This window comes from Xyrauchen texanus, chromosome 34 (genome assembly GCF_025860055.1).
Source record: "Xyrauchen texanus isolate HMW12.3.18 chromosome 34, RBS_HiC_50CHRs, whole genome shotgun sequence".
NCBI classification, from domain to species: domain Eukaryota; kingdom Metazoa; phylum Chordata; class Actinopteri; order Cypriniformes; family Catostomidae; genus Xyrauchen; species Xyrauchen texanus.
Genome location: NC_068309.1, coordinates 6,067,730 through 6,093,592, shown reverse-complemented (window position 1 = coordinate 6,093,592; position 25,863 = coordinate 6,067,730). Strand labels below are relative to the sequence as shown.

The following is a 25,863-nucleotide window of genomic DNA, read 5'->3' as shown; positions in this document are numbered from 1 at the left end:
TGAATCGAAATCGAAACGGACTGGAAAAATGAATCGTTATATTAATCGATGCATCAGAAAAATAAATCGCTAGATTAATCGTTTAAAAAATAATCGTTTATCCCAGCCCTATTGCACATAGAGTAAAATATCGATCTTCGTATGTAAGAATCGTTATCGAGTTTGTTAAAAGGAAAATCAATATTTTTACCCATCCCTATAAGGAACCACATAATATCATTTAGCAAAAATGTCACCATAGTCACATAATTTTCATGAGATCAGGCTGAAGCAATCAAACGTACGATTTTTGTCTGGTGGACAAATAAAATGGACGAAAAAAATCCCATAGACTTATAATGAAGGAGGGACCCGAGCCATATGAAGACCAGAATATCATGGATACTTGTGGTGGACTCTTTTGACTTGAGCCAATAAGCAACCACTTAGCAACCACCCAGAACACCCTAGCAATCACAAAACAACACCTTGGCAACCCCCACAACACCCTAGCATTGTGGCAGTGAGGTCTGAAAGCACCACTCACTTTTTATTTATTTAGATAATGTAACATTCTCGTTCCAATTGTAAAAGTATTTAGCATATTACAGGGTAGAAATTGGACATTCATGAATGTTTAGACCGCAAAAGTCCACTTTTTATTCTGTGTGAGACTATTTATAAAAGAAGATGATTTGTAATAAACAGTTTAACCCAACTGGGAAAATTGCTCTCTAACATTTCTGTGAATGCTTTGAGAAACTCTATTTTCTGTTGTTGTCGTCCTGTGTGTGTATGTAAATATTTCACACCACCCACATGTTTGATCCTTTATTCACAGATCTGACCCGGTTTCTTGTTTACATGCAGCTCAAGTGATTTGCACCCAACCATAACATCAATCAGCCATTCAATAACAAACGCTGAGTACATCTGAACTCCACAGAAGGCAGAATGACCAAATGCCTTACTGACCAGAGAGACCACCTGTGATTCATTAATTCAAATGCTTGTGCTCATCCCTCATAAGTTAGAAAGAACGGAGGTAATTAAAAATAAGGTTGCCAAAAAGCCTTGATGGGAGAATTTTTTAAAGTACTATAATTCTTGTGAGGCCGTTCACATCGAATGTGTTTTTGCATTTGTCTGTTCGGTTTTTCCATCTTTTTTATATGAAAAAATGAGCTAGATGGACTTCTTTGTCTGTAGCACCACGTCTTGCTGTTTTTTTAACATCATGTGCAGGGGCATCATATAAAAAAAACGTTTGACCATTTCAAAAACGCATCTCAAGACAGCTGCATTCTGATGTGTTGCAGTGTGTCTAAGTTTTTTAGTGCAAAAATGCCAAAGTATTTAATAAAAAAAAACATGCAGGGGGACGGGGGAACCTTTTTAATCTCCAAAGAACAATATAGCCAACTCAAGAAGGGTATAAGGCAAAAATTGGTCTTTGTTGAACCCAAGAACAAATGAAGAACCTTTATTTTAAGCATGTGGGTTTGTGTCCTGTGTTTACTTCCAGCTTTTTCCAGAGCTATTGAGATCAATGGGATGTTCTCTTTAAAAATGCCATTCTTAAACACACCCTTCACATGCATTTAGACATTCTGTGAAATTCTTCAATGTTAAACCAGCTTTACCAGCAACTGGAATGCTATTAACAGCCAAAAGAAGGAATGCTGAAGAGTGTGAACGAACCACAGTGAGAAAGAATTCATTTTGGTAGATGCCAATTTATCATGTAAAGAAAATTGAATGGCAATAAAATCAGACCGATAGAATATACAAACCAACATTTAATAAGCCTTTTGTTTACTTTAATAATGCTGGTGATATTAATGCCGTTCATGTTTCATTTGTTCTTGGAAAACGGACATTATCTGCTCTCCCAGATGGCGAGTTGTGCATGAGTAAGCACCATCATATTTTATACAGAAAATGTAAAATACTATTTTGGATTGTAAGATATTCTGGGCTGCTGGAAGACAACATATCCATTTTTCTCCCCTGCATGCCTTGGTAACTAAACACAACCTCCAAATGAAAGAAAAACCAAAAGAAAGAAACCCGATATCGGAGGAAAACAGAATAAGACAAAATACTCTGGCAAACGAAGGCAACAAAGGGATATAGATGAAAAATAAGGGATAATAAAAAAAAGCTGAAATATTTCTTAAGTCGAATATTCACTTTTGTGCATTTTTGTGTAAAGAACAGCTAATCTCCAAAGCATTTGGATGCCACACCAGAACCTCAACAAAGCTTTGCTAATAAATTAGGTGACAACCAAACATGCTGACCTTCTGCAAATGTGTTTAAATCATATCAGATTGTGTGATGACATTAAGGCCTAAAACAACATACACTCATAAACAGAATTCAAACGTCTTTCATGCCAGACTGCAGTCTGTCTTCATCATATTGTGTGTGCTGTGTGTATTGTTTTGTTTATTTATTCGAAAGTCCTTCATGCCAGACTGCAGTCTTTCCTCATCATATTGTGCGTGTCGTGTGTATTGTGTTATTTATTTATGCATCTATAGCACCGCGTCGGCCCATAAAGTCTCAACAGACAATAAACCCCATGAACTTTGGATCACGATGAAGGTGTGAAACATCCTCTTGACATAAAAACCATGGAAGCAAACATAAACACTGATAACCTGAGTGTGATAAACCAGATGTTAAGTTAACATTACATTATGCACTCCAAATGAACATATGTAGACACGTGGCATTTGATAAATCGATCAAGGAATATTGTAAAAGTCATAAAAAAGCTATATAGGGGAGAGAAAACAAACAAAATCATGTAAAACATTAAAATATAATGTTTTTGTATATATTGTGGGAATAGATAAATGGTTTGCTTAAAGGTTGGATAAAATCTTGCTATCCATGTTAATTAAACTTATCGGTCTATAAGATCCACACATGTGTGAAGGTTTGCCTTCCTTTAACATTAGAGAAATGTGTATATTGTTTAATCATGTATTTTATATATATATATATATATATATATATATATATATATATATATATATATATATATATATATATATTCAAAATTGTATATTGCAATTAAGATGTTATTTATACCTATTTAATATACATTTATACAATGTTCAAAATCTATCTATCTGTCTATCTATCTGTCTATCTATCTGTCTCTACTTCAAACACAAACCATGGACAAGCCTTTTATTTGCATATGGAAACAAGTAGTTAATATACAAGTCTATGCAGAATAAGAGATCTCACGCTCGCTAGTCTCAGAGCAAGAGAATTTGATCTCCTTCACACATACAATATTTGTGGTCTATTAAATTTTCATTCAAACACACCTGAAAACTAAGCTCCAGTGGAGCAGATTTTGAGGTAGTTGACGAATAACCAACATTGTTTTATCTAATATTTTAAGATTTAATTTTTAATTTTATATGAATGCATTAGCCAAAATGAAAATGTCTAGGTCTAGTAACTTTTCACAATTTCTTCATCACCGTCGCTATTTTTAAATCACCATTTGTTTGCAGCTTGTTTGCAGTTCACTTAAATAGACAAATATTGCATGTAATCTCTCAATTAATATTAGCTCAGAAAACTGCATGCATAACAATTATACAAGAATTCAAAAATGTTTGTTTTGAAATAGGAGATGAAGTATAGAATGTCGCACTGCAAAACTTGCTTGACATGTCTACTACCCATTTATAACGACAAATAAATCTCTTATTGTGTAAAAAAAATATTATGCTACATTCCAAACAAACACATGCAGAAAGTTCATACAAATACATAAAAACTGCACAAATGCAAACAACTTCCTGTGGTGTGTATATGTGTGTGAATGGGATTACCTGAATTATTGATGAGTTGTCAATGTGACTAGAATGTTTTTCTACACCCTCAAGTCTCAATCCAAAAAAACAAACCTGCAGTTAAACATCCAAAGCACTCGGAAATAAATCCAACTTCATTCATTTGGTTCTAAAAGCACAGAATTAATACTCCGCATATGACATAGGACTGACTCTACACTGACAAAGACTAACATCTCACTGTCTCACTCTCTAACACTGGCGATACATCAGACCGCAAAAAAAAAAAAAAAAGGTTCATATTACTGCTGTGCTCTAAGCCAATCAGATGAGCCGCAGGACTCAATGGAAGCCACAGCGGTGATGTCACAGAGCAGGTTCCTCTCGTCCAAAAAAAAAAAAAGAAGAAAACACCTCTCTCACTCTTTCTTTCTCTCTTCATGTTCTGCTGCCTTGTCCTTATTCATGCCTGAGTTCATGCAATTTAAATAGTTTTATCTGCTGTGGCTTAGCGACTTTCACATTAGAGTTCATGACCCCAGTTTTACCCCACATTATACTGTAGTTTAGCAGACAGATAATAAAAACAGTAAGGGACCCTTTTTTCCTCCTTAAAAGAAACAATAATAAATGCAGAGCAAATAAAGATTTTGCTTATATCTACTACTTTGATTTTTCTGCAGAGAAAAAGTCATCTTATATATTTAGCATAAGAGAGTTTAAGAAGAGAAGAGCTCCTGAACAACATCTCAAACTCTGCTCAGATTAGCCAAGAAATCAAGAAGTCAATATGAACTCAAAATTACCAATAAATTCTTCCAAGACCAAAATATCTGAGCTATGCTTCCTTTCAGCATTAATTATAGGACTATACACTCTAACCGTATGTCAACAGTTGTCTCATTTGTGTCTATTTGATTGTGTGGCACTATCAGGAAATGATGTTGGGTCACACTAACAGGTGGAAATAAGGAATACTGGTCCTATTCCACACCTGCCTTGAATCCTACACCCTGCATTTACATGTGTGTGATCTGACCGTCGCCATAGAAACATACAAACCTCAAACACCACAATGTATTCAGGGCAGACCAGGGGGATGGGGTCGTTTACAAATTGTGTGTGTGTGTTTTGGAAAGTATTCTCTACACAAAACGAAGTAAAAAGTCCAGAAACAGTTTCACCGTATAAGCATCTGAGCCAATGAACAGGAAAGTTTCAAATTAAAAAGGAAAAATAGAGCCTGACCTCATGAAAATTACATGACAAGGTGAAATATCCACTTTGTCCTGCTAAAAGCAAGTAAAACATTTTTTCGCCCCTTTTCTCCCCAATTTGAAATGCCAAATACCCAATGCCCTCTAATTCCTCATGGTGGTGGAGTGAATCTAAGTTGCCTCCGCGTCTGGGACTGTCAATCCGTGCATCTTATCACGTTGCTTGTTGAGCACGTTACCACGGAGACGTAGCGGTGTGCGTCATCCACGCACAACTCACCACGTGCCCCACCGAGAGCGAACCACATTATAGCGACCACAAGGACGTTACCCCATGTGACTCTACCTTACCTAGCAACCGGGCCAATTTTGTTGCTTAGGAGACCTGACTGGAGTCACTCAGCACGCCCTGGATTCGAACCCTGGACTCTGATGACATCACAACAAGCGCTGTCACCATCTTGTCTTGAAACCAGTGAGGGGGGTTACGATTTCTGAATACCCAAGGATCCAACCAACTCAGGACCCCATTTAAAAAATGACAAAATTGATTTTAAATCATAATTTTAAATTCATCCTATCAGCCGTTGCAGCCAAGTACATTCAAAATGTTTAATGAAATAGAAATCTATTTAAAAATTATTAGTGCATGTTTGGCCGTTTTCACAAAATACAATGTTAAAAAAGCAGTTGACCTACATATACTTTTACTAAACACTTTATTATAAACCAAAGAAAATATGTATTGTTTTTCATTATAATATGATACAGAATTATTATTACTTTAAGGATTTGTTGTATACAAGAGTAATATATTTCTATCTTATTTACTTCACTTTCACCTGGAGCTTATATTCCGACGCTGCACTGTACATGTTGCGAAAGGCTGTATTTTATGTAAGCATTGTAGGTAACATTCGTAACAGTAAACATGCAATGCACGGCGGCCCCTCAACACACTAGAGCAGAAGAAATTGCTGAAACTTTGCTTGGTGCAGAACAATAATGTTAAACATGCGCTAAAAACAATCTAGATGCAGCGAAATGACTGAAACAGAACACAGGTTCTGCTAAGACCTTAAGTCCTTTTTTAACTTGACACAGTGTCTAAAAATGTGCCGGCCCTGCGTAAGATGTGGTGCAGCAATCAAGGACGTGCGTCCAACATGTTTTTACATGTGTGAACGGCCCCTAATTCATTCGTTCTCACATATCTGTGAGTGAGCACGTGGGCAAAACAAGTTTGGAAAGCCTGTATATTATTTCATAAATTACAAACCGAACTCCTACTTGAAAAACTGACCCAAGCAGACCTCTAGCGTGAACCGCTCTGGACAGTTATGAAGTTAAAAATTATCATTCACATTGCAAATATAAATATAAGAACAAAAGGATTTTCTAATTAAATGTGCATCTGTGTGTCATTTATTTCTACACATGCCTTCATATTTAAATCATATCTATGAATTTCTATTCGCTATTTGCTGAATTATTGTTGGTTTTTTTGTTAGGCAACTATTAATTATAATAATAACTATAAATCCAGCAATGATAATGATGATGATAATAATAATAATAATGAAAATAAAAATAAACGGAATCTGAGCAAATATTCATTATAATTTTATTGAACTTGTCCATCTGCTCAGCAGCAATGTTTGTTATCAAACCTCGAAAAACTATTCACAAAACCAACCAAATTACTAGCATTCTGCAAAGCTAATTTAAATAAATGTTTTATCTTTCTCTAAGTCTCAAGGGGCTGGGTGCTCTGACATCGCAATTTGTGAGTGAGTTGCGTGACTATGGCCACCGTTTTGCAAAATAAAATTATAAGGTTTGTTACACGTCTTAGGGCAGTTCAGAGGTGAAATGTCCACTGTGTGGCGCTAAAAGCGAGTGACATGTTCTCCCAAACAGATGAGGTTTTATTGAGTTTAAGTCAACAAAACCGACCTCCCGGGGGCCTGGGTAGCTCAGTTGTAAAGAGGCTGGCTACCACTCCTGGAGTCGCTTGTTTGAATCCCAGGGCGTGCTGAGTGACTCCAGTCAGGTCTCCTAAGCAACCAAATTGGCCCGGTTGCTAGGGATGATAGAGTCACATGGGGTAACCTCCTCGTGGTCGCTATAATGTGGTTCGTACTCGTTGGGGCGCGTGGTGAGTTGGGCATGGATGCCGCGGTGGATGGTGTGAAGCCTCCACAGGCGCTATGTCTCCGTGGCAACACGCTCAACAAGCCATGTGATAAGTTGCGCGGGTTGATGTCTCAGACGCGGAGGCAGGGGCGGATTGAGGCGAATCACTAAGCGACCATGAGGACTTAAAAGCACATTGGGAATTGGGCATTCCAAATTGGGAGAAAAAAAAAAAACCTCCCTACCCTAAACCTTCAGCCTAAACCTAACCGATAGGGTCTGAAAAACTTAATTTTGTGGCGCTTCTATGACACTTTAAGCTCACGTGGTTACACATGCTCTTCTGGACTCGCACCTTGGTTCTTTCGTCATAAGTGTAATGGTCAATTGAAGGAACGTGCAATGTGATCACACTCAAACAAGCTTGTAAATGTCGTTGATTATGAAATGTAAACATAAAAATGAGTAATGCACTATAGTAAAGGTGTTTAGATGTCATAAGATAGCATTGTGTGAGGAACAGAGTGAAAGAAAAAGTCATTGTTGTTCTAGCGTCTAGTGTTATGTACAACAGGACACATACAAATAATTAGTCAAAAATGTAGTTATTGTAACGATTCTTTTACCAGGTTGCGAATGCCACTGGGGGAGAAATATAAGAGTCATCCGAGACCGTAAAAAGGCAACTTAATAAACCAGTCGAATTTAACAACATCCTCTCTCACACAATCTCCTCTCTTGATTTCATCACAGCTAGAAAAAAAAGTTACTTTTTACTTTTTGTAATACTTGAGTACAATTTAATGTGAATACTTTTTTACTTTCACTCAAGTATGTTTTTGGCTTGATACTTGGACTTTTAATTGAGTAAAATTGTTATCCAGTATCCATACTTTCACTTAAGTATAATTTCTGAGTACTTTTTACACCCCTGAGTATTACTAAATACCACGTAATGTTTAGTGTAGTATTTCAAGTTTGGTATAAACTATCAAGCTTGTATGCTTTATAAACTGGTTTGTATTTTTAAATGGTAACCTGCTGTATAGTGCTACAATCTGGCCAACGGGCGATGAAACATAAGGAGTGGAGATCAGAGCGCTTGGTAAGAAAAGAAGGGAAACGTAGCCAGGATTATTCAAAGAAAATCCTTTCAGCTTGGTGTATTTTGATCATGTCTTTTAAGATATCTCCTTTTGTTACTGGCATAATACAGACGAGAGGTGGCCAGCTAAAGGCTACGGTACAGTCAAATGGCACGCTAATGTTTACCTGAACGTTTCTCCCATTTGTACATGTTCTTCTGTTCCGTCTTGGCCCTTTAGTAAAGAAGCCTATTTAAGCCAGTTTTTCTTACAAGTTGTAAGGATACAATCCATTAGTTAAGTTTATGTTCATATTATCTTCCTGTAACACCTTTCTGAAATATTGTCCAGCATTTCTATGTAAACTTAAATGTTTTTCGCAGTCAAAATGATTCAAATTTCTATCTTTATCTTGTGCTTTGAGTGTCATTGTTTTCTCTCGCTCCACTAACGCTCCATCATGGCAAAACACCTGTTAACGGACCTTAATGCAGTAATTCACCATGTGTTTAGGAGTGTTAAACACTAATGGCATGAAGGAAAGTGTTCACGGTCTCTATTATTGAGTTAAGCTTGTGGTAAAGCTTGACTTAACTACATGCTTGTGTCTCGTCTCTTTATTCTTACTGGCATATAGTGAAAATTAACGAGGCGATGGCGAAGGAGAACATGAGTGGGGAGGTGATTGCCACCATCAAATGTTTGTTGTGGAATCCTAAAAATTAGTCTTGGGTAATGTTAGTGTTCTAATAGGGCGGCTGTGTCTCAGTTGGAAGAGCGGGTCGGCCACTAATCGCAGGGTTGGTGGTTCGAATCCCGGCCCACAGGACTCCACATACCGAAGTGTCCTTGGGCAAGACACTGAACACAAGTTGCTCCCAATGGCAGGCTAGCACCTTACATAGCAGCTCTGCCACCATTGGTGTATGAATATGTGTGTGAATGGGTGAATGAGACGCAGTGTAAAGCGCTTTGAATACCGTTAAGGCTTAAAAAAAAAGCACTATATAAGTGCAGACCATTCCAAGACACTTCCGTTTCACGTGTCGGTTCGCATCGCAAGTGCAAGTGCAATGCTCTATCAGTTGAGCTATTGCATAAAGTCACCGTGACACTGCTGCAATACATACAACGAGCTCATAAAAATCCTTTAGCAAAAATGTAGGTATAGTAACGTGATTCTATGAGACCAGGTTGTCATTGAAGATCAAAAAATACTTAACACTGTAAACTGTTTTGGGACACCGTAACTCCTTTATACATTGTGGTCCTACTTTATCACACTAAAAACAATAAGTAAACAAACAAACAGCCAATGCCTTGTGCAAACCTACGATCATTGGACTCAATTAGAGATTCATATTCTCTGAAAGGCTACACAGTAAACACTATTTGTTTAATGCAGAAGGCAATTGTCTCTCCCCCTCTCTCTCTCTCTTTGTATAGTACACCAAAGCATGTTATGCAACATTACAACCAGTATTTTTGCCATAATAATACGATCCGTCTTCACGTGTTGACATAAACAAAGCATATGTGTCTCCTACCATATAGTAATCTAACCAACACATAATAAACCAGGTCCAGGTCTAGCTACGTTTGTGATCAGTTTCAGGTGTGTAGTAAAGTTCAGATATGCAGTCAGATCAATGTCATATACTTCAAGGTATTTACACTTGGTGTGAAACATGAAAATACCAAGTGTAAGACGAATTAGAGAACAATCAAATTCAATCACTCAAAAACCTCAGGAGGTGGTTTTACTCACATACAACATGCAGCTTAGCCAAGCCCAAATGCATCTGGTTGTTCAGGACACATATGTAAACCTTTTTCTCCCAATTGGAACTATATGAGCATACCAAATGCAAGATTAATCCGATCGTAAAACGTTTGCAAATGTTAATAGGACACAATTAAACCATACTTTACTTTGGTCAGACACTCAACGGCGGACAGGGGAGATCACACACACACACACACACACGCACGCCTGAGTGTCTCGGGACGAAACTGTGTTTCCTTGTACTTCATCTTCAGAGAGGAGAAAACAGAGAGAGTGAGAGGAATGGACAGGTGTTAGGCGGAGGCTCTTGGCACATAAGCATCCTTTAACAAGATATTGTTAAATATTTACAGCATTCCAGAGTGTCACGTTGGGACTGACTCTCTGTTCTTGTCGAAAGAATATTTGCTGTCTCTCACACTCCATCATAAAGCAGGTGAAGGATAAGATGTGTGTGTTTTAATCTGAAAAGATGGAGAGAGAGAATTTGTTTGGAAGAAAGCATAAGCCTGACAGCTAAAGGTTTTAGCCAAGAGTCTGAGTGCTGGACACACAAGACCACCGAAACAGAAGTGGATATAAACGCATACAGTGGCTCCAAAAATGCTTTTGGAAACTTACAAGTTAAGCTCAATCGACAGCATTTGTAGCATAATGTTGATTACCACAGAAATGTACTTGTCATTCTTTAAACTAATAATAATAATAAATAAAACAAGTTTACAGTGAGGCACTTACAATGGAAATTAATGGGGACACAGTTTTGGAGGGTTTAAAAGGCAGGATGTATCTTTACATGGAAAAGTTTAGTAAGTGAGTTTTTTTTTCGCACTAAAATCATGATAAAACGTGTACCGTTTTGCTAGTGTACAGTGAATATTTTAATGTACAGATTGGCCCCATTGACTTTCACTGTAAGTGCCTCACTGTAACCCCGAAAAGGAGGGACAAGTCAAAATTATTTTTTGTGGTAATCAGTATTATGCCAAAAATGCTGTCGATGGAGCTCAACTTGTACTAAACTCTGAATGTTTCTTTAAGCCACACTACAAAATGTATGAATGTCATTGCATAGAAAAAATATCAAACCAAGTGGCAAAGTTTTGTTATATTATAAAACAATAGATATACAGTTCAAAATGAAGACATGCACTATTATGGCACATTGTGGTTGTCATACATTAGTGGAACATGATGAACTTCAGCTTTATTGCTTGTCAAATCTCGCCAAATTTCAGAAACGTTCCCGGATGGAATTTTTCCTGAAGAAATATGAACATAAATAAGATGAAAGCCAAAATATTAAAAGCCATGGATCAATATATACTGAGTAATCTATTACTTTTTAAATGGGGCCGGAATGAAAATTTCCGCTTACAATTCACCATTCGCCAATTTTCGTCTTTGATTTGTGGCAAAACTACAGGTAAAACTAATAACCTTAAAAAGGTGGCAACATCATAATTTTAAGTTTACACAGAGATATGTAGTTTTATTCCTAAATTTAGCTGACTTCAGCAACCCTTGTTGCATATTCTGCCAATGGTGTGAGTCAAAATTTAGGAGGAAAAAATATATATATTGTGTGTGTTTTGCCACAGTTGGAGTGTCTATAACTCCAGAAGCAATTTCGAAGGTTATTTTTCCCCTGTAGTTTTTCTCCAAAATACATTTTGAGCCTCTGGTCAAGTTGACAGAGAATGACCAAGGTTAGTTTAGAGACCAGATCAAGCATCATCTGTGGTTCTCAACTGGTTTTGCTTCAGGATCCAGATTTTATATTGGACATCAAGTGGCGACCCAACACAGTAAAAAACGTAACCTGGATTTAATCTAGCTTGGGTTGCATTTTCTTATATCTAGCATAGCTTTTTCATGGTTTTCAAATAAAAGGGCATGTAACAAGTGACCATATTTTTTCCTACGCATTTCCTAATTTCACAAATATATATATATTACCAAATATACTGTATAATATACAGAACATACGGGTGGATCCTCATTACTGTAGATCAATCTAGTTAGTCATTTTTCGGTGATGATGTGGCACATGCATGGTCTCGCTTGTCCTCGTCAGTTGATGTTTATAATGTCAGGGCTGTCTAGATGTTTGAGAGGTTTAAACTAGAAAATGGGTCGCTTCAGTGTTCAGTGGTTAGTGCCGCGATATCAAGAGAAGCCCCATTGACATGAGCTCAAGAGATACACTAGGTTAGAGCAGAGCAGATCATTGGCGCAATATGAATATCATTCAGTTTGAAATTTGGTTTGGGCCTCAGAAAATTTAAATGGGAGGAAGAACTCTGGCATTGTTCTTTCCCAGCTGTCAGCGACCCAATCCGATCAGACCTGCAACCTTATTTTGGGGCGTTACCCACCAGTTGAGAAACACTGTGTTAGCAGAGCACTTGGTTTAATATTTTGTACACTGCAATACAATTCATATATTAAGTGTGGCTTAAGAGTGCAAATAATTTTGGGGCCACTGTATACGTGTTCTAGAGTCTACACTTTAGTGCCCACAATCAGGTTGGCATACAAGTATTTGTAAATTCCAATGTTTCTGTGCAGAATTATCACAGGTCTCTATGCGCTTAAAGTTAAAGAGCCACCATGTTTCATGACTAACATTAATGAATTCTATTATAAATTGAATCTATCATGCAAATACATCAACACACACTGTAGGTGTACTCCATCAAAACCATTCCACAAACAAACAAACAGTTTGCATGTAAACCCACATGCATGCACATTTACCACTGATGGTTATTTCGGCAACTGTGAATGATTCAGCAAACACAAATGTTTTTATGTTTTACATACCTGTCTGAGTCACCATGTACCTCAGAGTTCTTCATTTAAACTGGACTGAGATCAGTCTGATTAAACAGTGATCTGACCTCCCAAAGCACTCAAAAGTGCTTGAGAGATCCGATCTGCTCTGCACCAGGTTGTGTGAATGTTCTTCAAATGTTGTAAATCAGTTTCAATCAGGCTTCAGATGTGTTCTCCATAAATCTCCACACTTATTCTGATCCTTTCATAAAACTGAAGCAGTTGCACGCAACTTTTACTGATACAGCCCCTTGAGAACCTCGGAGAACCACATACTGACGTTCTCATGATCTAGTACCTGTTTGATTCCCTTCACAAGTGCCTGGCACCTCCTTCCTTTGACGCAGAGTCCCAAGTCCTTTCTCTTGCATAACTCTTTCAAATGGCGAGGCAATGATGTCATAGGCCACAAAGTGACCGTTGCTGGGCCCAGCGGGGCTGTTTGCAGAGGCCACGACAAGCTGTTGGATCTGTCTTTGTAACTTGACTTTGACAGGCAAGAGAGATCATACAAGGCTTCAGAGAGTTAACACAGCAAATGACCCAGAGAGGAGGAACTGGAAAGAACCCCCTCAGAGAGAGAGAGAGAGAGAGAGAGAGAGAGAGAGAGAGAAAGTGTGTGGTTTCGAACTTTTTATTGTTTTCCTTCCCTCCTTCCCACCGGTGGTTGACCTCTGGACTCGTATGTAAATCAACATCCTCCTTCAGCAGACTGTTTCACCGCTGCACATATGTGACTCTGACAACACCTTCCTCTTCACTGTCTCTCTATATATGTCCTCCACTACTGTTTTTTCTCATATTTTTGCTTTGGAATCTCTCTCTCCCTCTGTCCTTTTACAAATTTAAAGTTCTGCTTTTCCTACAGCATCTTTCTTAAATCTCTCCAAGTCTTTGTTCCCCCTTAGACTTTTCATGAAACAACAGGCATAAAGTCTGAAACACTTTGTAGAATATGCTGGCCAAGAACTGCCCACATAGATAGGAAGGACTGGATATCTTGCTTACTTGCTCAAACAAAACTCTTGAATATCTTTCAGATTTTCAAAGCCCCAAAGCTTGCAAATCGAGCAACTAGTTCTTCTAAGGGAGCACTCACTTTATGTAAAGCTGCTTTGAAAATATGTGTATTGTGAAAAGCACTTTACAAATAAAAATGATTTGACTTTACTCATTATAGCAGCTGGGAAAACTTTTAACGTGATGCTTAGGGGCAGGTAACTGTCTTGTTTTCTTGTTACCAAGTAGGGCTGAGTATTGATGCAGATTTCCCAATTCGATTTGAGTCCAATGCACAAGCTCTCGATTTGATTAGATTTAGATCTCGATTCGAAATCAATTCATATGGGTACATTTCTGTTACTATGTCCATTTTACTTACATATAAAAATACATCTATATGCACTTAATTATAAAGGAACCTTCTAGGAAATCCTTCTAGGTACAATCAGAAATATACATTTTACATATTATATTTTATCATTAGATTTTCATCAAATGGGTCACATTTTAGCTTTTGAAAAATTTCCAAATTCAGTCTATTCCATCAATTAATATCTTGAAATTGCATATATTGTGTTGCATATATATTTTTGTTAAATTTTTATTGTTTACTTGCATAGTTTGTATTTATAAATTGATATGTAGAACGTAATCAGTACTGTCTCTTTAAGACTAGCGGCATATAATGTGAGTGCATATAATGAGAGAAGACGTGCATGGTTTCTTTAACGCATCCATGTGTGATTACAATAAATTTTGTCTTTTTTGTTGTTGTTGTTGTTGTTGTTGTTGTTTTTAATCACATGCGTTGATTAATGCATCTTTGGACACACAGAACAAGTTAAACCAAACTTTAACTCTCAACACGCAGTGAAAAGACCTCTTCACAGCAGCACCATCTATGATATTTGACGGGAATGACAACGAGGCTGTGAGGGACAGATGTACAGTCTATTCAGTGGGTTGTACTGCTGTTTAAAGTGTTTTTGGATTGTTCCAATTTTACAGCTTTATACCGTAATTTACAGCTGTATACCATATGTGCCATTGAAGAGATGTAAAGGCGCCGGTATAATTCGTTTTTGCGCGTTCCAGATCGCCTCGCGCCCAGTCGACCGCGTTGCCTATGCGAGTATACTTTTCTGACCACGAACGAACAGGAATGCGTTTGACGCATGCACACTGCAACTGCTTTCTGACACTCTTTTAGTACTATCAATGGCCAGCATATGAGCACAGACAAGGACATTTTACATTTACATTTACATTTATGCATTTGGCAGACGCTTTTATCCAAAGCGACTTACAGTGCCCTTATTACAGGGACAAGCCCCCGGAGCAACCTGGAGTTAAGTGCCTTGCTCAAGGACACAACGGTTGTGGCTGTGGGGATCGAACCAGCGATCTTCTGATTAACAGTTATGTGATTTAGCCCACTATGTCACCACCACTCTAGTAGTGGTGGTGGCGAGGACCGCGTGCGCAAGTCAAGAAAATCGAGGCAGCGCGCGGACCAGCCACGCAGCTGTACTGATGACGCAATTTGCGTCACATATACTGTGCATGGAGGTATCCGCAATGCGCATGCCCGAAGAATACTTTGGCCTTAAGTCTATCCCTCACAGCCTCATTGTCATTCCCACTCAAAACTAACTTCTCCACTATACTACTGAATCACTGGTGGGCATTATAGAGGGTTGCGACAGAGTGAAAAATTGATATTGGGATTTAAGGAATAAGAAGGGATTGTTCAAACGATGCATCTAAAAATGTATAAGTGAATCAAAGAAAATACTTGAAAGTATTTCAAATCTTTACCACCACAAATCTCACAAACTTTGGCACATTGTCTGACTAGTTTTTCCACGGAAACACTCACTAAGCTCATTTACATGGACACCAGAAAGACGTATATTACAAGAAAGCTGCTTAAGACACCAAAGTGGCGTTCACCTTTACATGCAGTATGTAGGCAGTGTAATCTTTACCCCCATTTACATGTGGCTCCATCAGTAAGCAGCTTTCTCTTCAGCAAGGGGGATCGTAACAAGGTTCAAGGAATGAGGAAGCGGGAGACGGCGAATCCAACTCAAAGGTAAATGTATTAATAACAAAAAACAAGTTTGTTTGATGGCGTAATGCTAAAGATTCACAGATACAATCAAACGATCTGGGAATGGCAGCGGCCAACACACACTCGACATGTCAGCTGGGCTCTCTCTCTCCCACTCTGAGGTCTGACACCTTTTTATTGCCCCCCATCTCGCACTGTGAACATAGAAACAGCAATTACCAGCAATTCATCTCAGGTGAAAACCCTTACTGCTTCCACTCTCCCCAGATGAACGCTCAACCACGCCCTCGCATCCACAGGGATATAATGTAATTTCCCTGTGACTCTGGTGTAAATAACGGTCATTGCAAAAGGAAAACTTTGCTATGTTTAGTTCTCAATTGCTTAGTTTATTTCCAGACGTTTCCTGCTGTGTTTGTTTTATCATGGCTTGTTGTGACATTGCGCTGCAATAATATGGTTCCCCCTTACGTCAAACTTTGGGATTCCCCCAACACACTTGAGTGCATACACAGACGTGTGGGACATTTGCCAATATTTTAAATTGGTGTAACGATGCAATAGGGAGAAACAGACCCAAGAGCAGAGGAAATTATTATGGAATTTATTAATAACAAAAAGGCAGTCACTGTGGATGTCGAGGATCCCAGCACCGGCTGCAGCAGCGAGAGGAGGCAACAGGGAAGCGAGTGCGCTGAGCTTGTTCTCTGGGACAATCCTTGAAGAGTGCGTTTATAGGATGAGTGTGTGCGTTGTGGGAGTCTGGAACAGATTCATAGCTCACTTTCCACTCCTACCAGAATGCGCTAAATATCTTGTGTGGCCATATTAATTAGTGAGTGCTTCTACACTGACAAATATCTGGTGTTGGCAGCTGTATTAGGTCCAAGATTTTAAACCGAGTGGATTATCAGTGACGAGGCAGCGTTTAAACTCAGGATTAAAAAAATAGTGATGGGGGCCGATTCAAACAACATACTACAGTGAGGTGAGAGTGCACAGGCAGTTTAAAACACAGATTAATTTCCCAGTCATATGTCTTTAAAGTTAAATAATTTTATTAGGCTACTGTGGACGTCTGCAAGTCTTCCCGTTGATTCACATGGGATAAGCGATGTCTGTATTAAATCACAGAGGCGAGAGTGTAGACTGCATTTACACACTGCTGTCTTGCATAACTGATCCATCAGAAAAAGTATGCTATTTAGCGATGCTAACTAATTATTTTGACATTCTGAACTCTCCAGGAAGTCCTGAAAGTGTGTGTTTGTAGGCAAGTTCACAGTAGTTTAATGCGCTTATTCAAATTCTGAATAAAAAAATAAAAAAAATAAAAACAAAACACACCTCCAGTGCAGTTCTAAATGCATATTATAAGTGAACCGAACTATTGAGCATCTACATCTGAGATGTTGTTCGTGAGTAGCGCTCAAATATTGCGCACCACGTGAAGGCTAAAAATAGCCGCTGTGTGTGTGTAAACAGAGCAGCGCCACATTCACTGACGCGCTGGAGCTGCACGTGCATTTTTTTTATTTATTACTTATTAAACACACCCTTTTGTGATTCACAGAGCTATCGCACGTCTTCAAATGGCTTTGAATAAAATGCACGAGTCATATGAACTACTTTAATGGTTCTTTTATGTCATTTTTGAGCTTGACAGTAATGAACATGTCTAACACACAGTATCGGATTTGGATCGTGCTCGTCGGACCGATACCCGATCCGTCTAAAAGCTTCAGTTTGGGAGCCGATACCGATCCAGGTATCGGATCGGTGCATCCCTAATTATTAGAAGAAATTTACTTGAATATCTGGCAAATACAACAGAACTGGTTACATAAGCAAGCCTGTAATCAAGCAGTACACTCTTGAATTAAAATATAGACAATCTTTTCACATTATGTCGTTTTATCTGTCCATCTGGAAATATGTTGTGAAACGCGGGGCACAGCCAAATGTTTCACATTCACTCTGCTCAAACCAAAAATGTGTATAGAGAGTTGTAAACATACAGAATGTAAACATTACCAATTACACATTATCTACGGCATACTGTATACAGAATACTACTATAATAAATCATTGAGTGGTTTAAATCATTTTGTTTCCACCCCATTGCATCTTTCTCTCTCTCTCTGCTCCTGGGAACCATAATCCCTCTCTTTTTGCATTTCCCCTGTTCTTTCACCTCTGATCTGGAGTCAGTCTGAGTGAACCTGACACCAACGTGTCCTCACACAACCAGGTGTGACACAATGCCTGCCATTATAACAGCATTATCCAGGCTGAAAGAGGCCTTGTGTGTTTGTGTATGTATGTGTGTGAGTGTACCTCACTGTGTAAATTACTAATATGTGGTCATTATCACCCTGTGCCAAAAAACAAAAATCACACTTACTGCAACATAATAACAACACTACACATAAGAAAATAACTACAATAGGGGTGTGGTGGTGGTGGTGTAGTGGTCTAAGCACAGAACTGGTCATCAGTAGGTCGCTGGTTCGTTCCCACAGCCACCACCATTGTGTCCTTGAGCAAGGCACTTAACTCCAGGTTGCTCCGGGGGGATTGTCCCTGTAATAAGTGCACTGTAAGTCACTTTGGATAAAAGCGTCTGCCAAATGCATAAATGTAAACTACGTACAATGTTACTATGTAGGGCAAGGACAAATTATTTAATAATTTACCACTATTAATTTTGTGATTTCTTTACTTTTATTTTTTTGTAGTTTAAGCAATTCATCTCTGATTTCATTTGTGTTTAATTTTTAGTCCCTCTTTTATAGAAAGAAAACAAAATAATATATTTTACATTTTGTTTATTTAAGAAGAAAAAACTGTGCGTTTAAAGTAAGGGACATCCAATGGCACTGAATGGGGTCAGTCCATAAAAATTCAAATACACACCAGTATTTTATAGTATAGCCACAAGATTTAAGCATTATACATTTTTATATGATTTTAGTGTGATAAAATCTCTTAATAATCTTATCTGTATGACGTTATATCTAAAATTAAACGTAACGTCAGTAAACCCTGTAATCTGGTAAACGCTGTAACACCTGTAAATCCCTAGTTTTACAATATTTACATCGTGTGGCTACCCTTTTGAAACAGTGTGTATTTTAATGTTTATGGACTGGTCCCTTTCACTTCCATTGTAAGTCCCTGACTGATTTTTTAAAAAACAAGGAATGTCAAAATGTTTTGGTGGTAATCAACATTATGCCATAAAGGCTGTTGATTGAGCTTAGCTTGTAATGAACCTGGAACATTCCTTTAATTCAGAAAGTAAGTATATGTATGCATATACATATACTGTATACTAGCTAAAGTGTGCATCATCAGGTTATAATACAGATCAGTGTAAACCAGCACTACAAAACAACACATGCATCTCTGTAAACCACCCTGCAATTTTCACTCCTGCAAGAACACAGCCGTCTTTGTGTTGTCTGTGATGCCAGTACTCCATAACCTATATTTGAGTATATGTGTGTGTGTGTGTGTGTGTGTGTGTGTGTGTGCGACCTCTCTCAAGGGTCTAACTCTGCTCAAAACACCCCCTAGAGGCCCCCTGCTACACATTCACCTGTCACCATGGCAACACTACACACCTGCTCACACCTGCTTTCATATGCAACTCAGCCTGTATCATGTGTCCAGCTCTTTTCACATGTACTCTAAATATACACAGACATTCAAACCACTGGTGTTAATGGGTTTACACACCAGGACTCAAATGACAACCAAGCAAATTTACAAAAACATAAAACAGCATTAGACCTTTATATGCGTCTCTATCAGGAAGAAAGTGTTTTCTATTTTTAGTAGTGTTAAACACGTCCGGCCTGCTGTGGTAAGGTTGATAAGGGCAGTGCCAGGCTAATTCCGGCCCATTGTGTCAGTTAAACTGTGTTCGAGCACGTCCTGTGTTTAGACTGGCACTCTAGGTACTAAAATATGGCCATACACACTGAGCAATAATGCATGTTTACATGCTCACCAATATACTGAAAACTGCTACAAATCAGCTAATAGAAAAAAACTAATAACGGACGTCTCAAGAAAACCGCATTTAAATTAGATTAATAGGTTTTTAAAGCATTTGCATGACATTACACGTGGTCGACTTAATAGTTGTTGAGTACATAATAGGTGTAAAATATATAAAACATAATAGGTTGTTCCAACAAAGAAGCCACCGGGAAATGATTAACCAAAAAGCAGTTTTATGATTTATATCGTTCTAGTTTACTGTAAATAAACTGAAGAGATATTTGTTAGACAGGAAGCAAAAAGGTAAAAAGACAAAAGATAAAAAAATGAATAAATAACTGACTTATTTTGGGTCAAAACACATAGCATGTAGCCTTACCGTCGCACCGTAAGCCGCAGTGTTTTGTAAGATCCTTTAACAAGAGATATCGCTTCTTGCCTCCATCCACTCAACTCCAACTCATTAATTATGACAACTTCATCTCCCGCCTGTAGGGGGTGCTGCAGCAGAGACGCCTTTCCACCCACCTCTACCTGTGGGAAGATAAACACACAAATAGTGAGCACTCTCTATAATAATGGATAAAGACTTTGAAGGATCACCGAACGTAATTTAAAACACATGCATGCTAACGGACACAGATCCCCCAGTAAAACCTGCCCAGAATTCAAAGAATGTTTTCTTTGAACCTTCACGTCTCCACATTCGCAGTCTCTAGACACTAATATTTTGGTCGCATAATCACTCACCCTGGTACATGGAGAACGAAGTCCCACATTACCAAAGCTCTGTGGTATACAGCATTGTCCAGAAACTATAATGGCTCTGTTCCAAATCCTAGTAAGCTTCCTTGCTGTCGACTGTCTACAAAGGCAGCTGACTTTTAAGGGGTCATTCTGGCAGAACGCAGGTGTCTCAAGAAACTCTAAAAGTTTAAGTTCTTTTTAACTTGACACGGCATCTACAAAAAGGTGGCACTCCTACAGTGAAAAACAGCAAGATGTGGACGCCCCCTGAAGTGGAACCTCATACAGTATGTGACTGATTTGGAAAGCACTACAAAGGGAGCGACTCTTAGTGTCAAGCATATCACCTCACAGGAAGCGAAAGGGATACTCAACTCACAATTGAAAGTAAAGTTTGCTATTAGCATGCTGCTAAGCAAACAATGACAACAAAATGTGGCTAAGCTAACAACTAACTCAGGGCTCAACTCACAATTGAAAGTAAAGTTTGCTATTAGCATGTTGCTAAGCGAACAACGACAACAAAATGTGGCTAAGCTAACAACTAACTCAGGGCTCAACTCGCAATTGAACGTAAAGTTTGCTATTAGCATGTTGCTAAGCGAACAACGACAACAAATATTGTATATACACAGTTAGTTCCGGTCCTCGAATCTGATTGGACGAGAGATGTTCAATGAGCACTGTTTGCGATACATTAGGTAATTTATGATACTATTTTCATTTTTGGGTCAACTATCCCTTTAAGTTTAAGCAAAAAAAATACAAAATAAATAAATGTATTTTTTTAAGCAATATCACACTCGCAATCGTGCTATATGGGCCTATATCAGCACTGCTGTGATTACCTATATATATATATATATATATATATATATATATATATATTTTTTTTTTTGCTTAAACTTAAAGGGATAGTTGACCCAAAAATGTAAATACTGTCATAACTTACCTAATGTATCGCAAACCCATGTGGCATTCTTTCTTTCATCCATGGACCACAAAATGAGATGTTAGACATAATGTCAGTCTCAGTCACCATTCACTTTCATTGTATGGAAAAAAAGATGAATGAAAGTAAGTGGTGACTGGGGGTAACAATCTGCCTTTGGTATTTCATTTAAATTTCTCTCTTCTGTCGGCTTGGAACAACATGAGTTCGAGTAATCGTGACAGAATTTAAATTTTTTTGGGTGAACAATCCTTTTAATGACCAGTTTAAGTATTTGATTTGCCAAGAACAACAATGTACAGGTAAATGTAAGTTGGCACATGATTGCTGGAAAACAAGAATATTGATGGAGAACATTGCTTCTGAAAAAGTTATAGTTGCACCACAATTAAACAAATTTCCTTTTTTTTCCTCTCCGGACAAGTAACATTTTTACTTGGACAAGTGAATGACCACTTCACAAGACCATCCTTAATGTCATGCCCTGTTCGATATTGAACAATTGAAGTGAAACGATATTGAACGAAACGTGTTTTTCATCATTAATGTTAAGTCTCACGCACAGTTGAGCAATCTAACCTTTCAAACTTTTGACGTGACTCCGTACGGATGCATTTGACGCATTCGCACTACGACTGATAGCTATTCTTTACTACAACCAACGGAAGGCGCATGCACAAATGACGAGCACAGACATCCGCATACACTGTGCTGATGACACAATTTGCATCATGCTCAATGTCTCGTGGAAATCCAAAGTGTAAGCATCTTAAAAGTTTTGGAACAGCCTTTGCATCATGAGGGTGCCTAGATGCCTTAAAATGCTGCTTGCTTAGGTAGCTCACTAGTTAATGTCATTGTACACCCGAAAGAGTTTAAGAAACTTTACTGCAATTTAATATTTTGATATTTCGACCACAAAGAAAACTGTAAATCCTAAGTAGCATCTCACGGTGGACAAGGAAAGACAGAATAAGTTAGATAAGAGATTATGATCGAAACTAGATCGGATATGACCACTCACAATTCGCTTTCCTAAACCAATGTAAGTTATTACAAGTTGCTTGGATAGGAATGTGCCAGCTAGATGATTAATAACTAAACATACAGGCAGATATATAAGCAAATTCTTACTCCGAGTAATACTTCATCATCCATAAAATTTGACCTCATGTTTATTATTAGCATTCCTTAACTGCAGACAGATCTGAGCCAAAGAAAATAAGACCATCAGGAAGCCTTTTCAAGATAACACACAAGAAGAACAAACTAGCATTTCATTATCCCTCTAAAGACACACATTTGAGAAGCGTCCCCAATTGTCTATCGTTTCCTGCTAAAACATGTCCTTCGTTTGGCTCATTCGTGACAACTCTTGCTCTCAAAAGGCCTGCCGTGAGCCACTTCCTTGCGGCGGGAGCCGCCACATTCAAATCAGGACATATTCAGAATAATCGTAAGAGCAAGCATGTCTTCCCTTTCACAGGTTATTGAGCGTAAAGCCCGGCAACTCAAAGAATAGACGGCTAGCAGAGATTTACTTAACACTCGGCCTTGAGGCCATGAATAAGGGTGTTTAATTGTAGATGTGCTGCCAAGCCAGTGACAATGAATCCATTAATATGTAACTCAATGCGTCTAATTCTCTTAACCTTATTTTAACCCCCGACTTCCTGGGGTTTAGGTCACTCTTAGCTCGTCGTCTATTGCCGACACACTGTAAACAACACGTCGCATTCTGAAATGGATGAATAAAAGAGCAGCTTCACAGAAGGGCTGAATCAGTATTCAAGACTACGGAAAGAGTATGCTTGCAATTGCTATGTAGGGTTTTCTTTGGTTCTTTTTTTATCATCTCTGTTCTATTGTTGTTTTTCAGGCTAGCGGGGCTCTCGCGAATTCCGTAGCTGACATTCCGCTCTCCCTCTCTCTGTGTTGGGTCTTTGCCAGAGGCCTGGGCTTTATTCTGGCCTGTATTTGCCTGCTCTCAAGGAGAAGATGAAGGGGTTAGGACAGTGTGTGGGGGGTAAGAAAGAGACTGGGAAAGAGAAAGAGAGAGATATGTCCCGACTGGCATAGAACCAAACTACTCACTCTATTCTTTCAGTTTGCAGCATGTATACAGAGCTTAGTATGCAAATTTTCAATATGTAAAAAAATACTCAGATTTGCCATAATGTGCCATATACAACCAGAGCACCCTATGCTGAAAATATGTTTGAATGGAATAAGAGCTTACTACTTGCTAAATACGGCACGTTATATACCATATAATATGTGAAACCGAACATTATACAAAAGAGTAGTGGTATTACTAACAGTAGTGTGATACATTGTTGTAAGAGGACCTCATCACATTGCATGTTTAGTTCAGTGGAATCCAGTTTTCATTAAGCATTTTTAATTAAGAGTGTGAACTTGACTACCACCCCTGGAGTCACGAGTTCAAATCCAGGGTGTGCTGAGTGTCTCCAGTCAGGTCTCCTCAGCAACCAAATTGGCCCGGTTGCTAGGGAGGGTAGAGTCACATGGGGTAACCTTCTCGTGGTCATGATAAAGGGTACTTGCTCTCAGTGGGGCGTGTTGTAAGTTGTGCGTGGATCGCGGAGAGTAGCATGAGTCTCCACATGCAGTGAGTCTCCGCGGTGTCATGCACAACGAGTCACATGATAAGATGAGTGGATTGACTGTCTTAGAAGCGGAGGCAACTGAGACTGGTCCTCCACCACCTGGATTGAGGTGAGTAACGACTCGGTTACTAACGTAACCTCGGTTCCCTGAGAGGGTTCGCTATGGGAAAACTCAGTTTCTCGAGAAATATTGAAGTCTTTATGTAAAACGCATTGCAGCTGCACAGCAGACAGCAATGAGCGAGGCAGCTCGGTCATTGGCTGTGCTGCGGCAACTTGCTCGAACCAATGGCGGGGCGACTCTGAACGCGCGACCAATGGGCGCCACGGCCACAGCGCACTCAGAGCCCGCCAAGATGGGCATGGCTAGGGCTATATATTAGGCGCCCCGTCATGAGATTTCTTTAGGTTCAATCGACTGAAGCGAACTGACCAAGCACAAGCACGGCAGCTTACACAATACTCGTTCCCTCCTCTCAGGGAACCGAGGTTACGTTAGTAACCGAGTCGTTCCCTCTCGAGAGGTCTCTCCTATTGCGTAAGTAGCTTACGCTATGGGAACACCATGCAAAACGCTGTGCGTGCTGACTTCGCTCTATAAAGCCAGAGGCAGATGCCTGAGCCTTAAAGCAAATTGATTATTCAACGAGCCGGCCAACGGCAAGCTATATAATGGGATAATACAGAGCGCCTTTGCCGCAATGTGGCCCATGGTGGGGCGCTCATTGTAAAAACACAAGCACATATCTTATGTACTGATTTTTTCTACTTACTGATATGCATAAAAAACCCTCTAAGTCAGTCAGAGACGGACCTTATAAGGGAGGAGATAATGCTAAGCAAATACATACTCCAGTTCATACTACAGTCAGGCTGATAGAATGTTGGAATGCCATGAGGGGACCTGTAGGTTATAAAACCTGATAAATGTCGAAGGCGAGGCCCAGCCTGCCGCCGCACAAATATCTTCAATGGGTATCCCACTCGACCACGCCCACGAGGAGGCCATGCTCCTCGTAGAGTGAGCTCTGATGCCTAAGGGGCATTGAAGGCCCTTGGTTTCATAAGCCAGCGCTATAGCATCCACTATCCAGCGCAAAATTCTTTGCTTTGAAACTGCGAGACCTTTAGTGCGGCCGTCAAAGCATACGAATAATTGTTCCGTCTGTCTGAACGGGGCAGAACGTTCCAAATATACTCTGAGCGCCCTGACTGGGCAGAGTAAATTAGCGTCGCTTTCGTCTGCTGGAGACGATAGCGCTGCCAGAGATATAACCTGTACTCTGAAGGTTGTGGAGAGCACTTTAGGAATATACCCGTGCTTTGGCCTAAGGACAACTCTGCAGTCGTTAGGTCCAAATTCCAAGCAAGCAGCGTTGATGACAGCGTGCAGGTCGCCCACTCTCTTGACTGAGGCGAGTGCCAGCAAGAGCGCAGTTTTGAGCGAGAGCTGTTTAAGGTGCACGGTTCGGAGAGGTTCGAACGGGGCACTCTTGAGTGCGTCCAGGACCGTGGCCTGGTCCCAGATCGGTACCGAGGGGGGGCGAGGAGGGTTCATCCTCCTAGCGCCTCTTAGGAAACGAAT

The 25,863-nt window shown here is 39.2% G+C and overlaps 1 protein-coding gene across 4 annotated transcripts in view; it reads right to left on the bottom strand.

The window, feature by feature from the left end:
• Window positions 1-25,863, bottom strand: part of shroom3 (shroom family member 3) — a 91,510-nt gene that overhangs the window by 51,633 nt on the left and 14,014 nt on the right. For 2 of the 4 annotated variants that reach the window (XM_052104358.1, XM_052104359.1), the window contains one exon: window positions 20,329-20,483. In XM_052104358.1, coding sequence (XP_051960318.1) covers window positions 20,329-20,483 — 155 coding nt within the window. Of the gene's footprint in view, window positions 1-3,842; window positions 3,992-12,853; window positions 13,038-20,328; window positions 20,484-25,863 lie in introns of those variants that run through there. The other 2 variants (XM_052104361.1, XM_052104363.1) reach the window with 2 other exon arrangements.